The sequence below is a fragment of the Oncorhynchus nerka genome, linkage group LG13, assembly GCF_034236695.1.
Source record: "Oncorhynchus nerka isolate Pitt River linkage group LG13, Oner_Uvic_2.0, whole genome shotgun sequence".
NCBI lineage: Eukaryota > Metazoa > Chordata > Actinopteri > Salmoniformes > Salmonidae > Oncorhynchus > Oncorhynchus nerka.
Window position 1 is genome coordinate 24218392 of NC_088408.1, and position 14689 is coordinate 24233080.

Below are 14689 nucleotides of genomic sequence, written 5' to 3' on the forward strand. Positions count from 1 at the left end.
TAGACTGACCAGAGAGTGATCAGAGACAGAATAACCAAATGTAACAGTTTTGCTTCAGTCCCTCTCCTAGCCCCTACCTGGGCTCGAACCAGGGATCCTCTGCACACATCAGCAACTGCCTCCCACGAAGCATCGTTACCTATCACTCCACAAAAGCCACGTCCCTTGTAGTGCAAGGGAAACAACTACTTCAAGGTCTCAGAGCGAGTGACATCACCAATTGAAACGCTATTAGTGCGCACCCCGCTAACTACCTAACCATTTCACAGAGATGGACTGACCAGAGATAGCATAGAGTTGGACTGACCAGAGATAGCATAGAGTTAGACTGACCAGAGATAGCATAGAGTTAGACTGACCAGAGTGACCATAGAGTTAGACTGACCAGAGAGACCATAGAGTTAGACTGACCAGAGAGACCATAGAGTTAGACTGCCCAGAGAGACCATAGAGTTAGACTGACCAGAGAGACCATAGAGTTAGACTGACCAGAGAGACCAAAGAGTTAGACTGACCAGAGAGACTATAGAGTTAGACAGACCAGAGAGACCATAGAGTTAGACAGACCAGAGAGTGATCACAGAGGGAGGGACAGAAGAGTGAAAAGAGCACCTTAATCTGAGGAACAGCAAAGTCATGGACAGCAATCAGAGCCCTCCTGATCTCCTCATCGTCATAGGGAATCTGCAGGGAGGGGACAGGGTACAGGAGTATATAAGGTGGAGGGCAGGAGGTAGGGGGGAGTAGGACAGGGGTCCAGTGAAGGAAGGAGGGGGAAAGAGAAGGAGGGAGAGTCAAGGGACCACAGGGTGATAAAGAGAGGATGGAAAAAGGAGAGGAGAAGCATGGCGGAAGAAGGAGAGGAGAGGCATGGAGGAGGAAGAAGAGGAGAGGCATGGAGAAATAATAAGAGGAGAGGCATGGAGAAAGAAGAAGAGGAGAGGCATGGAGGAGGAAGAAGGGAGAGGCATGGAGGAAGAAAGAAAGGAGAGGCATGGAGGAGGAAGAAGAGGAGAGGCATGGATGAGGAATAAGAGGAGGGGCATGGAGGAAGAAGGGGAGGAAAGGCATGGAAGAATAAGAGGAGGAGATGCATAGAAGAAGAAGAGGTGAGGCATGGAGGAATAAGGAAGAGAGGCATGGAGGAAGAAGAAGAGGAAAGGCATGGAGGAAGAAGGAGAGGAGAGGCATGGAGGAATAAGACGAGGAGAGGCATGGAGGAATAAGGGTAGGAGAAGCATGGAGAAAGAAGAGGAGGAGAGGCATGGAGGAAGAAGAAGAGGAGATGCATAGAGGGATAAGGGAGTAGAAGCATGGAAGAAGAGGAGGAGAGGCATGGAAGAAGAAGAGGAGAGGCATAGAGGAAGAAGAAGAGGAGACGCATGGAGGAAGAAGGAGAGAAGAGGTATTGAGGAAGAAGAGGAGGAGAGGCATGGAGCAGGAAGAAGAGGAGAGGCATGGAGGAAGAAGGGGAGGAGAAGCATGGAGGAAGAAGAGGAAGAGGCATGGAGGAAGAAGAAGATGAGAGGAATGGAGGAAGAAGGAAGAAGGAAGAAGGAAGAGAGGCATGGAGGAAGAAGAAGAGGAGAGGCATGGAGGAAGGAGAGGAAAGGCATTGAGGAATAAGATGAGGAGAGGCATGGAGGAATAAGGGTAGGAGAGGCATAGAATAAGAAGAAGAGAGGCATGGAGGGATAAGGGAGTAGAGGCATGGAAGAAGAGGAGGAGAGGCATGGAAGAAGAAGAGGAGAGGCATGGAGGAAGAAGAGGAGAGGCATGGAGGAAGAAGGAGAAGAGGCATGGAGGAAGAAGAATGGGAGAGGCATGGGGGAAGAAGAAGAGGAGAGGCATGGAGGAAGAAGGGAAGGAGAGGCATGGAGGAAGAAGAAGAGGAGAGGCATGGAGGAAGAAGAGGAGGAGAGGCATGGAGGAAGAAGAAGGGGAGAGGCATGGAGGAAGAAGAAGAGGAGAGGCATGGAGGAAGATGTGAGGAGAGGCATGGAAGGAGAAGAGGAGGAGAGGCATAGAGGAAGAAGAGAAGGAGGCATGGAGGAAGAAGGAGAGAAGAGGCATGGAGGAAGAAGAGGAGGAGAGGCATGGAGGAAGAAGAAGAGGAGAGGCATGGAGGAAGAAGAAGAGGAGAGGCATGGAGGAAGAAGAAGAGGAGAGGCATGGAGGAAGAAGAAGAGGAGAGGCATGGAGGAAGAAGGGGAGGAGAGGCATGGGGGAAGAAGAAGAGGAGAGGCATGAGGGAAGAAGAAGAGGAGAGGCATCGAGGAAGAAGGGGAGGAGAGGCATGGAGGAAGAAGAAGAGGAGAGGCATTGTGGAAGAAGAAGAGGAGAGGCATGGAGGAGAGGCATGGAGGAAGAAGGAGAGGCTTGGAGGAAGAAGAGGAGGAGACGCATGGAGGAAGAGGGAGAGGAGAGGCATGGAGGAAGAAAGAGAAAAGAGGCATGGAGGGAGAAGAGGAGGAGTCATGGAGGAAGAAGGAGAGGAGAGGCATGGGAGAAGAAGAAGAGGAGAGGCATGGAGGATGAAGAAAATTGTGGACGGACAATTAAGATGAAATGGAAATTAATAACAGACAGATGAAGAGAAGGAAAGGCAGAGAGAGAGGGAAAGAGAGACCCTTCTTTTCTAGATTTGATGAGGAATCAGCTCGTCACCTTGCTCCGTGCACAGCTGCAGTTGCATATTCCATGTATTTGGTAAATCTGTTGTCATTCTCCATGTGATTCATTTGTCTAATAACTTCTTGTGCGTCGGTGTGTATTTTTAAACTCTTTCCATGCATGTCAATGGCATGCTCTTAGTGTGTTCCTGGCATGTTATTTAGTTCCTCGTGTGTGTGTGTGTGTGTGTGTGCGTGCGTGCGAGCATGCGTGCGTATTTCCTGGTGCGCGTGTTCCTGGTGTGTATATGTGCATATGTGTATGTTTCTGATGTGTGTGTGTGTACTTGCAGTGTGCACACGTGTCTATGTGTGCGAGTGTGTGTGATCAGCTGACCTGCAGCAGCTCAAAGGCAGCCAGTAGGTCACCGGCGGTAGAGTTACCACGGTAGATCTGGTAGTACTCTAGCTGTGGGGGGAACCTCGGAGGGCCGTAGTGCTCGTCACACATCTTAGTGATGGGCTTAGCAAATGTCCGACCAATGAACTCTGCCTTGCCCTGGACGCCACAGAGACAACCGTAGAAAGAAAATCAAAATTAGAAACCAGTTTATGGGGTGTACTTCTTGTTATGGCCACTGGGGGCCAGTGTAAGCACAGACATAATACTGAAAATGGTGTATAAAGTGGGGACTATTCAGAGAACATGCTAGCTACCATAAGGCTAACAGAATTTGAAAGGTCCTACCAGGGGTCATATCTCTATTGGTTCCATCAGTTTATGAGAAGCATGCATGACTGGTAGAGTTAACACTTCAACCAAACAACTTCAACCAATCAACTACTGTTTCAGCTATCAAACACTACTGGAGGAATGCAAGAGGACCATGCTTATGGCTACGTCATGGATAGATGGCAAACCTAGTTTGGGAATGCCCTGTAAAATAGCCTGTCCTGCCTCTTGCATGACTTGGCTAACTAGCTACGTTGCTACGCAAACAGAAGCCCAAAGCAGGAGAGGCCCTACTTCTGGCTTTCACACTCTACTTAACCCCAACAGCATCATCCACAATATGAGCAGGAACAGGAGGAACATGGTAAATGAAGACAGTAACAGATACACAGTAAGGACATATGGACAAACACAAAGTGTTTGGATCACAGACAGGGACGGACTGGGACCAGAAATCAGCCCTGGCATTTCTATCACACCGGCCCATTTTCCCTTGAGGCTCCCACACCGGCCCATGTTTTCCTTGATGCCCCCATTATCAGCCAAATAATAATCATTTGGTGAAAAGAAACCTGAGATAGACATGGACCAGCCCAACTGGCATTTGCCAAAAATGGCCAGTCCAGTTTCACAGTACTTTGTATCCTCGTATCCTTTGAATCGCACAAAACAATAGTTTCACTAAGGATCTCACTCTCTCTCGATCTCTCTCACTCTCACTCTCTCTCTCTCACTCTCACTCTCTCACTCTCTCTCTCCGTCAGGTCGTACCACAGTGTCCTGGTCGTAGACCTCTACCACAATGATAGGCGGGTCGTCTCGTAGCTCGCCGGCCTCTCCGAACAGCTCAACATCCTCAAACACCAGCAGCTGATCCCACGTAGGGCACAGAGTCTCACTCAGGACCTAAAACACACGGACACACATTAACAGAAACACAAGCACGTATGCAGGCACACACACACACACATTAACAAACACACACACACACACACGCAAGGCTTACTAGGCCCATGTAGAGCAGAGACTGACTCAGAACACACATACGCATATGCACAAAAATACACACACTGACACACACACAAACACACACTCATACACACACACACACACACACATGCACACATCCTCTATCTTACCTCAGTGACCTGGCTATGTGTGGAGAAGAATACCCTGGCAAAGGGGTCTGACAAGCCACTGCTATCTGCAGCAAACAGACTCCTGGCCTGGTACATGTGAGCCCTCAGCTGGAATACCTGCTTCACTGCAGAGCAGAGAGAGAACACAGAGATGAGACAACACTCAGATACACAGCAGAGCAGAGAGAGAACACAGAGATGAGACAACACTCAGATACACAGCAGAGCAGAGAGAGAACACAGAGATGAGACAACACTCAGATACACAGCAGAGCAGAGAGAGAACACAGAGATGAGACAACACTCAGATACACAGCAGAGCAGAGAGAGAACACAGAGATGAGAAAACACTCAAATACACAGGAGAGCAGAGAGAGGACATAGAGATTAGACAACACTCAGATACACAGCAGAGCAGAGAGAGGACACAGAGATGAGACAACACTCTGATACACAGGAGAGCAGAGAGAGAACACAGAGATGAGACAACACTCTGATACACAGGAGAGCAGAGAGAGGACCCAGAGATGAGACAACACTCAGATACACAGGATAGCAGAGGGAGGACACAGAGATTAGACAACACTCAGATACACAGGATAGCAGAGGGAGGACACAGAGATGCACAGGTGTGAGCCATCACACTTGAGTACGTGCTTCAATAAATGGGACTAGGTAATGGAGTGTGTAAATACAAAACGTAGCTATCTTATAAAGCAGCTGCTCACTCACCATAGCAACAGTATATAGAGGTTACAGACTGTAGACATACTTAATGTTGTAGACCAGACTGATTGGGGGTACAGACTGTAGACAGACTTAATGTTGTAGACCAGACTGATAGGGGGTACAGACTGTAGACAGACTTACTGTTATAGACCAGACTTATTGTTATAAACCAGACTGATGGGGGGTACAGACTGTAGACAGACTTACTGTTATAGACCAGACTGACTGTTATAAACCAGACTGACAGGGGGTACGACTGAAGACAGAATTACTGTTGTAAACCAGACTGACGGGGGTACAGACTGTAGACAGACTTACTGTTGTAAACCAGACTGATAGGGGGTACAGACTGTAGACAGACTTACTGTTGTAAACCAGACTGATAGGGGGTACAGACTGTAGACAGACTTACTGTTGTAAACCAGACTGACAGACGGGGGGTACAGACTGTAGACAGACTTACTGTTATAGACCAGTCTTATTGTTATAAACCAGACTGATAGGGGTACAGACTGTAGACAGACTTACTGTTATAGACCAGACTGACTGTTATAAACCAGACTGACAGGGGGGTACAGACTGTAGACAGACGTACTGTTATAGACCAGACTTATTGTTATAAACCAGACTGACGGGGGGTACAGACTGTAGACAGACTTACTGTTATAGACCAGACTGACTGTTATAAACCAGACTGACAGGGGGTACAGACTGTAGACAGACTTACTGTTATAGACCAGACTGACTGTTATAAACCAGACTGACAGGGGGTACAGACTGTAGACAGACTTACTGTTGTAAACCAGACTGACGGGGGGTACAGACTGTAGACAGACTTACTGTTGTAAACCAGACTGACGGGGGGTACAGACTGTAAACAGACTTACTGTTATAGACCAGACTTATTGTTATAAACCAGACTGACGGGGGGTACAGACTGTAGACAGACTTACTGTTGTGAACCAGACTGACGGGGGGTACAGACTGTAAACAGACTTACTGTTATAGACCAGACTGACTGTTATAAACCAGACTGACAGGGGGTACAGACTGTAGACAGACTTACTGTTGTAAACCAGACTGACGGGGGGTACAGACTGTAGACAGACTTACTGTTGTAAACCAGACTGACGGGGGGTACAGACTGTAGACAGACTTACTGTTGTAAACCAGACTGACGGGGGGTACAGACTGTAAACAGACTTACTGTTATAGACCAGACTTATTGTTATAAACCAGACTGACGGGGGGTACAGACTGTAGACAGACTTACTGTTGTAAACCAGACTGACGGGGGGTACAGACTGTAGACAGACTTACTGTTGTAAACCAGACTGACGGGGGGTACAGACTGTAAACAGACTTACTGTTATAGACCAGACTTATTGTTATAAACCAGACTGACGGGGGGTACAGACTGTAGACAGACTTACTGTTGTGAACCAGACTGACGGGGGGGTACAGACTGTAAACAGACTTACTGTTATAGACCAGACTGACTGTTATAAACCAGACTGACAGGGGGTACAGACTGTAGACAGACTTACTGTTGTAAACCAGACTGACGGGGGGTACAGACTGTAGACAGACTTACTGTTGTAAACCAGACTGACGGGGGGTACAGACTGTAGACAGGGGCTTGTCCTGGGAGCCTTGTTCTCTTCAAAGCCGTTGGGCAGGCCAGACAGGAAGTCCTTCCTCTGTTTGTTGAGACCCAGCCACAGGTATATCTCCATCTTAGCCTGCACTGTCCAACCCGCTGGACCAAACCCCTTCTTACCAGGCAGCTGGTGGACACAAACGTTACAGTAACGTTATAGATGTATATAACTTTATTCAGCCTTAGAAAGATTTTAATCTTAGCTTGGGATCTAAAGACACAAGGCCATAGACCTACAACAGCAACACTAAGGTAAATCGACATTCAATAGTTTGTTAGGGTTATAAAACAAAACAATGAGGGTAGGAAGAAGTGGAGGTCAGAGAGAGTCGAGAAGGTTCAAGTCACGTACCCTGAGGAAGACAGCTTTGACCTTGCCACAGTCCTTGCCTGTCTCCTCATCTACGATGGAGTAGAGGATGTCTTTGGAGGGGATGCGGGCATAGGCGATACGCTTGTTGTTACTCATCATCCATACAAACGCGTCTGGGATACTGTGCTGGGGCTGGAGGGCACAGAGGATAAAACTTCAACGTTTTATTGACACCCACATAGCTGTCAATACAGGCTGAAATTCATGTGCATAACATAAAGGATATTGATAAACACAAGAATGCACACCCTTGTAACGGTGAATTACATTTTATGAGTGTACAGTTTATTGTTGCACAGTGGTACTCTTTACTGTACATAGTGATTGGTTATGATTATGCTAGCGTTTTATAATGGAGAGCTAAGATCCACTGTGGGGAGGTTGCCTGTGCTCTCTCTATAAGGCCTGAATTGCTCTGTCAATGCAACTAGAATGTGTTATAAACAAAGTTGAGTGTAACAGAATCTGTACCTCGTCGGCAAGGAAACGGAGCCTGTGCAGGAAGTTTTGAACCATCTTCAGTTTGTCTCTAACCGTGTTCCTCTTCACCTGGGAGCGAATCAGCTTGGCCTGCTGCCCCATGCTCTCCTACAGAGAAGAATATGACATCATAAACATTCCCACGCTCTGCTACACGAGGATAAATTCATAACCATAACAACTCTCTCCATCACTCTCTCAGAGCAGCCCTGTACCATTTCTCTCATGCAGGACTTGAGTCTCTCTTTGTCCAGTTTAGTTCTGCCTGCCTGGTTCTGGTCCTTGTTGGCCAAAGTGACGAAACGACTGAAAGTAAAGACACAGAGACACTTACAGACTGTGTCTCTGGGTATGGCAGTCCAGTCATTGTATCAACAGAAGTGATTATGGCTGTAGTATCAGTAATGTTAGCTCACTTGCAGCCAGTGCTGAGTTCCTCCAGCACCCCTCGGAGTCTGCGCTCTGGATAGGCCTTCTCTGTCTTAATGACCTCCTGCACGTCATTCAGACCCTCCTCCTGTAGGACACAACCCACAAACACAAACAAGTGTATCAGATCCAGAAATGCTTTGCGTTTATTGGGTTTAATCTAATTATTATCCAGGTTAGGGAGGGTTTGGCCGGTAGGGATATCCTTGTCTCATCGCGCACCAGCGACTCCTGTGGCAGGCCGGGCGCAGTGCACGCTAACCAAGGTTGCTAGGTGCACGGTGTTTCCTCCGACACATTGGTGCGGCTGGGTTGGATGTGCACTGTGTTAAGAAGCAGTGCGACTTGGTTGGGTTGTGTATCGGAGGACGCATGACTTTCAACCTTTGTCTCTCCAGAGCCCGTACGGGAGTTGTAGCGATGAGACAAGATAGCAGCTACTAACAATTGGGTACCACGAAATTGGATGAAAAAATGTAATTACATTTTTAAAAATCTAATTATTATCCTGCTGGTGCACATTCAGCATGAATAGTTACTGACCATTTTGTCAGCGATCTTGTCCATGATGTTTGAGTTGTAGAGTCGTCTCCTCTGGTCCTGCCACCAGCTCTTGATGTAGATACATGGCTTCTTCTCAAAGTAGGGCAGGTGGAAGTAGTTCCTGAGGTTGGCACAAAAAAGGTGTATAATCGATATGATGAGTGTTGACATTATCAGAGTCCCTCAGAGAATAAGACCAATGGTTGCAGATTTCTTTCATATTTCAATTTTTTCAATATGCAATATGCTTTTCACCATGCTATTCTTTTATCGCCATTCTTTTATGTTAGAGCACTTTGTGACACATATCTGTATAGGTTACATTGTGATCTATGAATATGGAAGAGCTAGACCAAGTGGTTCCCAGACTTGTTTTGTTGTTACACGCCATAAGCAAAACAATATTTCTAGCCAGAACCCCGGCTTTAGACGTGACCCAGGAGAAACTTGACCCACCACCCCTGATCCTGACCCTTGAACCCCTGTCCTCTGACCTGTCTGTGATTACAGGCTTCATGGGAGGGGTGGAGGACACAGACACCAGGTCCCCATCATCATCCGCCTCGTCCTCACTGGAGTTCTGCTGGATCAGCTCTGACTCTTCCTCATCACTCTCTCCTCCTCCCTCTTTCTTCTTCTTCTTCTTAGCTGCGGTGGGCTTGCTCACTCCGTCTATCTGGTTGCCGTAGTTACCTGGGGGAAGGAAATGTGAAAAGTAGCGACAATAGTAGAATTGTATCGTTGTGTTTTTGTTTGCAATATTTACATGCCAAACACACAAATCATTGAGTACCTTTTGTGTCCAATACTAATGATAATTGAGTCTGTTAAGTTATTACTGAATACCCCCCAAGTATATTACTTACCTATTGTGACCTCGAAACTGATTGGCTTATCGCCGATCTTCCTGTCAATCATGGTGGCCTCCAGGAAGGAACCAAACAGGAAGAATTCCTCTATTTTCCCTGTGGCACTCTGAACGACAGAATAAAGAAGACCAGATTAACAGAATACAGATAAGCGGTAGAACCAAACCCGCTATAATTACAATTTCTCAAACACACAGATTGCAGAATAAACAAATACAGTCCCATTCACCAATATACAGGTTTTTCTTTTTATTCATAAACAATTATCCTAAACAAAAAATATAAACGCAACAAAAGCCAAAATAACAGATCCCAGAAATGTTCCATACGCACAAAAAGCTTATTAGTTTATATTCCTGCTAGTGAGCATTTATCCTTTGCCAAGTAAATCTATCCACCTGACAGGTGGGGCAAATCAAGAAGCTGATTAAACAGAATTATCATTACACAGGTGCACCTTGTGCTGGGGGTCAATAAAAGGCAACAAAACACAACACAATGCAACGGATGTCCCAAGTTTTGAGGGAGCGTGCAATTGGCATGCTGACTGCAGGAATGTTCACCAGAGCTTTTGCCAGATAATTAAATGTTCATTTCTACCAATGTTTTTTTAGAGAATTTGGCAGTATGTCCAACCGGCCTCACAACTGCAGACCACGTGTAACCATACCAGCCCAGGGCCACCACATCCGGCTTCTTCACCTGCAGGATCTTCTGAGACCAGACACCTGGACAGCTGATGAAACTGTGGGTTTGCACAACCGAAGAATTTCTACACAAACTGTCAGAAACCAGCTTAGGGAAGCTCATTTGAGTGCTCGTTGTCCTCACCAGGGTCTTAACCTAACTGCAGTTCGGCGTTGTAACTGACTTCAGTGTGCAAATGTTCAAATTCGAAGGCCACTGGCACGCTGGAGAAGTGGCTCTTCACGGTTGAATCCCAGATGGCAGACAGCATTGCGTTATGTGGGCGAGCGGTTTGCTGAAATCTACGTTGTGAACAGAGTGCCCCGTGGTGGTGGTGTGGTTATGGTATGGGCAGGCATAAGCTATGGACAACAAAAACAATTACATTTTATCAACGGCAATTTGAATGCCGTGACGAGATCCTGCAATTCATCCACCGCCATCACCTCATGTTTCAGCATTATACTGTCACAAGGATCTGTACACAACTTGTGGAAGCTGAAAATGTCCCAGTTCTTCCATGGCCTGCATGCTCACCAAACATGTCACCCATGGAGCATGCTCTGGATCGACGTGTACGACAGTATGTTCCAGTTCCCAGCAATATCCAGCAACTTTTTACTACCATAGGAGAGGAGCAGGGACAACATCACACAGGCCATATTCACCAGCCTGATCAACTCAATACGAAGGAGATGTGTCATGCTGCATGAGGTAAATTGTGGTCACACCAGATACTGACTGGTTTTCTGATCCACGCCTTCAAGGTATTTGTGACCAACAGATGCATATCTGTATTCCCAGTCATGTAAAATCCATAGATTAGGGCCTAATTTATTTCCTTCAATTGACTGATTTCCTTATATGAACTGTAACTCAGTAAAATCTTTGTAATTGTTGCATTTATATTTTGGTTCAGTGTATCTTTTCAAGTCAGTGTTGATTAAGATGATGATTAAGATGTTGAGCAGGTTAGGGTTGGCCTCTTTAAAGTCTCTCCGTCTCTCTGTCTCTCTGTCTCGCTATACCTGCCCCTGTCACATAGTCAAACTGATACCAATACCAACTGCACACAGGGGAGATATTAGGGAGGCATTAGCTAAACAAAGAGACAGCAAGGGGATAGTTGGCTACTTAGCCAGGGGTAACAAAGCTGATGCTATTGATTTTCCTAACAGCCAGTTAATATCTTTAAGGTCTTTTATAATGTCAATATAACATAATATAAATGTGAGGATTGACGCTGGAGGCGAGAAGCAGGTACAGGAAGAATATTTAATAAAGAATGGACATGAAACAGAACAGGAACAGCGTCATTACAGGGGATAAATAAGACAGCAATGCTGACACAGGGAACAAACTGAGGGGCAGACAGATATAGAGGGGGTAATCAACAAAGTAATGGAGTCCAGGTGAGTCCAATATTGTGCAGCTGCGCGTAATGATGGTGACACGTGCAGGAGCAGGCGTGACAACGACGACAATTTAACATCAGAATGGAAATATCTAACCTATGACTATTTATGGGGATGTAAGGAGGTCATAGGCAGGGACAAAGGGCAAAGCTGAACACGTGTATGGGGTAGGCGAGTTGTTTTCTTTGTTTGCTGAAATCCATACTTTGTAAGAAAACGTTAAACAAATACAACCACCGACTGTTTCCTTGTATGGACTGACAGCGACTCGATGTAGTCGGAGGTAAACTCCACCCACAGTGGAGTTGAGAAACCCAGCTAGCGTAGGAGTTATGTTGGATTAGGGGACAATCAATCGTTTGGCAGTTTGCTTTCTTCCAATGTCCTATTGCCTCATAGGGGGTGGGAAGGACCATGAAATTGCTTCTTCCAATTACTGAAGAAGAACTGTTAAGGCTCCATGGATTAATGAGGAATTGAAAAACTATGGTTGAAAGAGATGGGGGAAAAAGTCTGGCTGCACATCTGACTGGCTGGCTTACTGCAAATTGAGAATTTATGTGAGTAAACTCAACAAAAAAAGAAGAAGAAACTATTATGAAGACAAGATCAATGATATAAAGAATGATGGAAGAAAACCTTGAATGAAATTATGGGCAGAAATACTAATTCATCTCCATCTTTCATCGAATCACATGGATTATTCATCATAAAAACATTTGATGTTGCCAATTAATGCAATGATTACTTCATTGGCAAAGTGGGCTAATTTAGGAAGGAAATGCCAACAACGAACAGTGAGCCATCGTATTCATGCATAAAAAAATGTATAACGAAAGAAAAGCATTGTAGTAAGTTTTAATTTTGCAAACTTAGTGTGAGAGAAATTATTGTTGTCAATCAATAATGACAAACCTCCTGCCATAGACAACTTAGAAGGAAAGCTACTGAGGATGGTAGCTGACTCTATGGCCACTCCTATCTGTCATATCTTTAATCTGAGCCTAGAGTAAGGTGTTTGTCCTCGGGCCTGGAGGGAAGCCAAAGTCATTCCGCTACTGTCACGAATCCCGCCGAAGATGTTGCCTCTTCCTGTTCGGGCAGCGCTCGGCGGTCTTCGTCGCCGGCCTACTAGCTGCCACCAATCTCCTTTTCTGTTTCAGTTTGTTTAGTCTGATTAATTTCACCTGTTTCTTGTTTGGGTTTTATTTTGGGCTATTAAAACCCGGTAGGCCCGCCGGCTTTTGTGCGGGCTTATTTTTCTGTTCATGGTGTGTGGATTATTGTGGATTCCGTTTTTCCGGACAGTTCCGTCCTGTTTGTTGGGTATTTATGCGCCCTTGTGTTAGACCGTTACTCTGGTCTTGGAATAAAGATCCACGTTTTGAACTACCCTGCTCTCTGCGCCTGACTCCGCCACCCACTACTCCTAGAAGCCATTACAGCTACCCAAGTGTCCTTTACTAGTTCTTTACTGGTTCTAACAACAACATTGTTTTTGACCAAATACAATGCTATTTCTCTGTAAACAAATTGACAAAAGAGTATTAGCATGCTTATAGAGAAGGGCACTCAACATGCACTGCACTGACACAAATGACTGATGATTGGTTGAAAGAAATGGATAATATAAAGATTGTGGGAGCTATACTGTTAGATTTCAATGCAGCCTTTGATATGCTTTTCAACCTCAGCTATATCGTGGATTTAGAGCTACAGTTGAAGTCAGAAGTTTACATACAATTAGGTTGGAGTCATTAAAACTCGTTTTTCAGCCACTCCACAATTGTTAACAAACTATAGTTTTGGCAAGTCGGTTAGGACATCTACATTGTGCATGACACTAGTCATTTTTCCAACAATTGTTTACAGACAGATTATTTCACTTATAATTCACTGTATCACAATTGACATAATTTGAGCCAATTGTAGGTGTACCTGTGGGTGTATTTCAAGGCCTACCTTCAAACTCAGTGCCTCTTTGTTTGACATCATGATGTTGATGTTCTCAACACTGTGCGTTACAGGGAAGACATCCCCCTCCCTCATGTGGTACCCTTCCTGCAGGCTCATCCTGACATGACCCTCCAGCATGACAATGCCACCAGCCATACTGCTCGTTCTGTGCGTGATTTCCTGCATGACAGGAATGTCAGTGTTCTGCCATGGCCAGCGAAGAGCCCGGATCTCAATCCTATTGAGCATGTCTGGGACCTGTTGGATCGGAGGGTGAGGGCTTGGGCCATTCCCCCCAGAAATGTCCGGGAACTTGCAGGTGCCTTGGTGGAAGAGTGGGATAACATCTCACAGCAAGAACTGGCAAATCTGGTGCAGTCCATGAGGAGGAGATACACTGAAGTACTTAACTTCTTGGTGACATGGGGGCAGTATTGAGTAGCTTGGATGAATAAGGTGCCCAGAGTAAACTGCCTGCTACTCTGTCCCAGATGATAATATATGCCTATTATTAGTAGTATTGGATAGAAAAAACTCTGAAGTTTCTAAACTGTTACATGATGTCTGTGAGTATAACAGAACTCATATGGCAATATGCTGTGTCTATGGGGCCAGATTGCACTTCCCAAGGCTTCCAGCAGATGTCAACAGTCTTTAGAAAGTTGTTTGATGCTTCTATTGTGGAAGGGTGTCGAATAAGAGCTGTTTCAACAAGTGGACTAGGCTGTGGCCAAACAGTTGTTTACTGCGTGGTCACGTGGGCGCGTCGTGCCTTCTTTTTCCTCTGTAATGAATACGCTATTGTCCAGTTGGAATATTATTGAACATGTATTATAAAAAGACCCTAAGGATTGATTGTAAACGTCGATTGACATGTTTCTACAAACTGTAATGGAACTCATTTGACCTTACATCTGGATTTTGCGCTCGCGCATTGCGCCTTTGGAATAGTGAACTAAACGCGCAAACAAAACGAAGGTATTTGGACATAAATATGGACGTAATCGAACAAAACAAACATTTCTTGTGGAAGTGGGAGTCCTGGGAGTGCAAAGGACTTCTGT

The 14689-nt window shown here is 45.6% G+C and overlaps 1 protein-coding gene across 11 annotated transcripts in view; it reads right to left on the bottom strand.

The window, feature by feature from the left end:
* The window catches only part of LOC115118250 (otoferlin-like), an 86255-nt gene that overhangs the window by 21479 nt on the left and 50087 nt on the right, over positions 1 to 14689 (bottom strand). For 7 of the 11 annotated variants that reach the window (XM_065026275.1, XM_065026270.1, XM_065026273.1 and 4 more), the window contains exons 12-23: positions 9565 to 9673; positions 9193 to 9391; positions 8699 to 8819; positions 8143 to 8243; positions 7942 to 8032; positions 7718 to 7834; positions 7226 to 7378; positions 6808 to 7000; positions 4485 to 4609; positions 4117 to 4251; positions 3010 to 3171; positions 613 to 684 (exon numbers count right to left, since the gene is read on the bottom strand). In XM_065026275.1, the coding sequence (XP_064882347.1) occupies positions 613 to 684; positions 3010 to 3171; positions 4117 to 4251; positions 4485 to 4609; positions 6808 to 7000; positions 7226 to 7378; positions 7718 to 7834; positions 7942 to 8032; positions 8143 to 8243; positions 8699 to 8819; positions 9193 to 9391; positions 9565 to 9673 (1578 nt within the window). The remainder of the gene's footprint in view (positions 1 to 612; positions 685 to 3009; positions 3172 to 4116; positions 4252 to 4484; positions 4610 to 6807; positions 7001 to 7225; positions 7379 to 7717; positions 7835 to 7941; positions 8033 to 8142; positions 8244 to 8698; positions 8820 to 9192; positions 9392 to 9564; positions 9674 to 14689) is intronic. The other 4 variants (XM_065026280.1, XM_065026274.1, XM_065026277.1 and 1 more) reach the window with 1 other exon arrangement.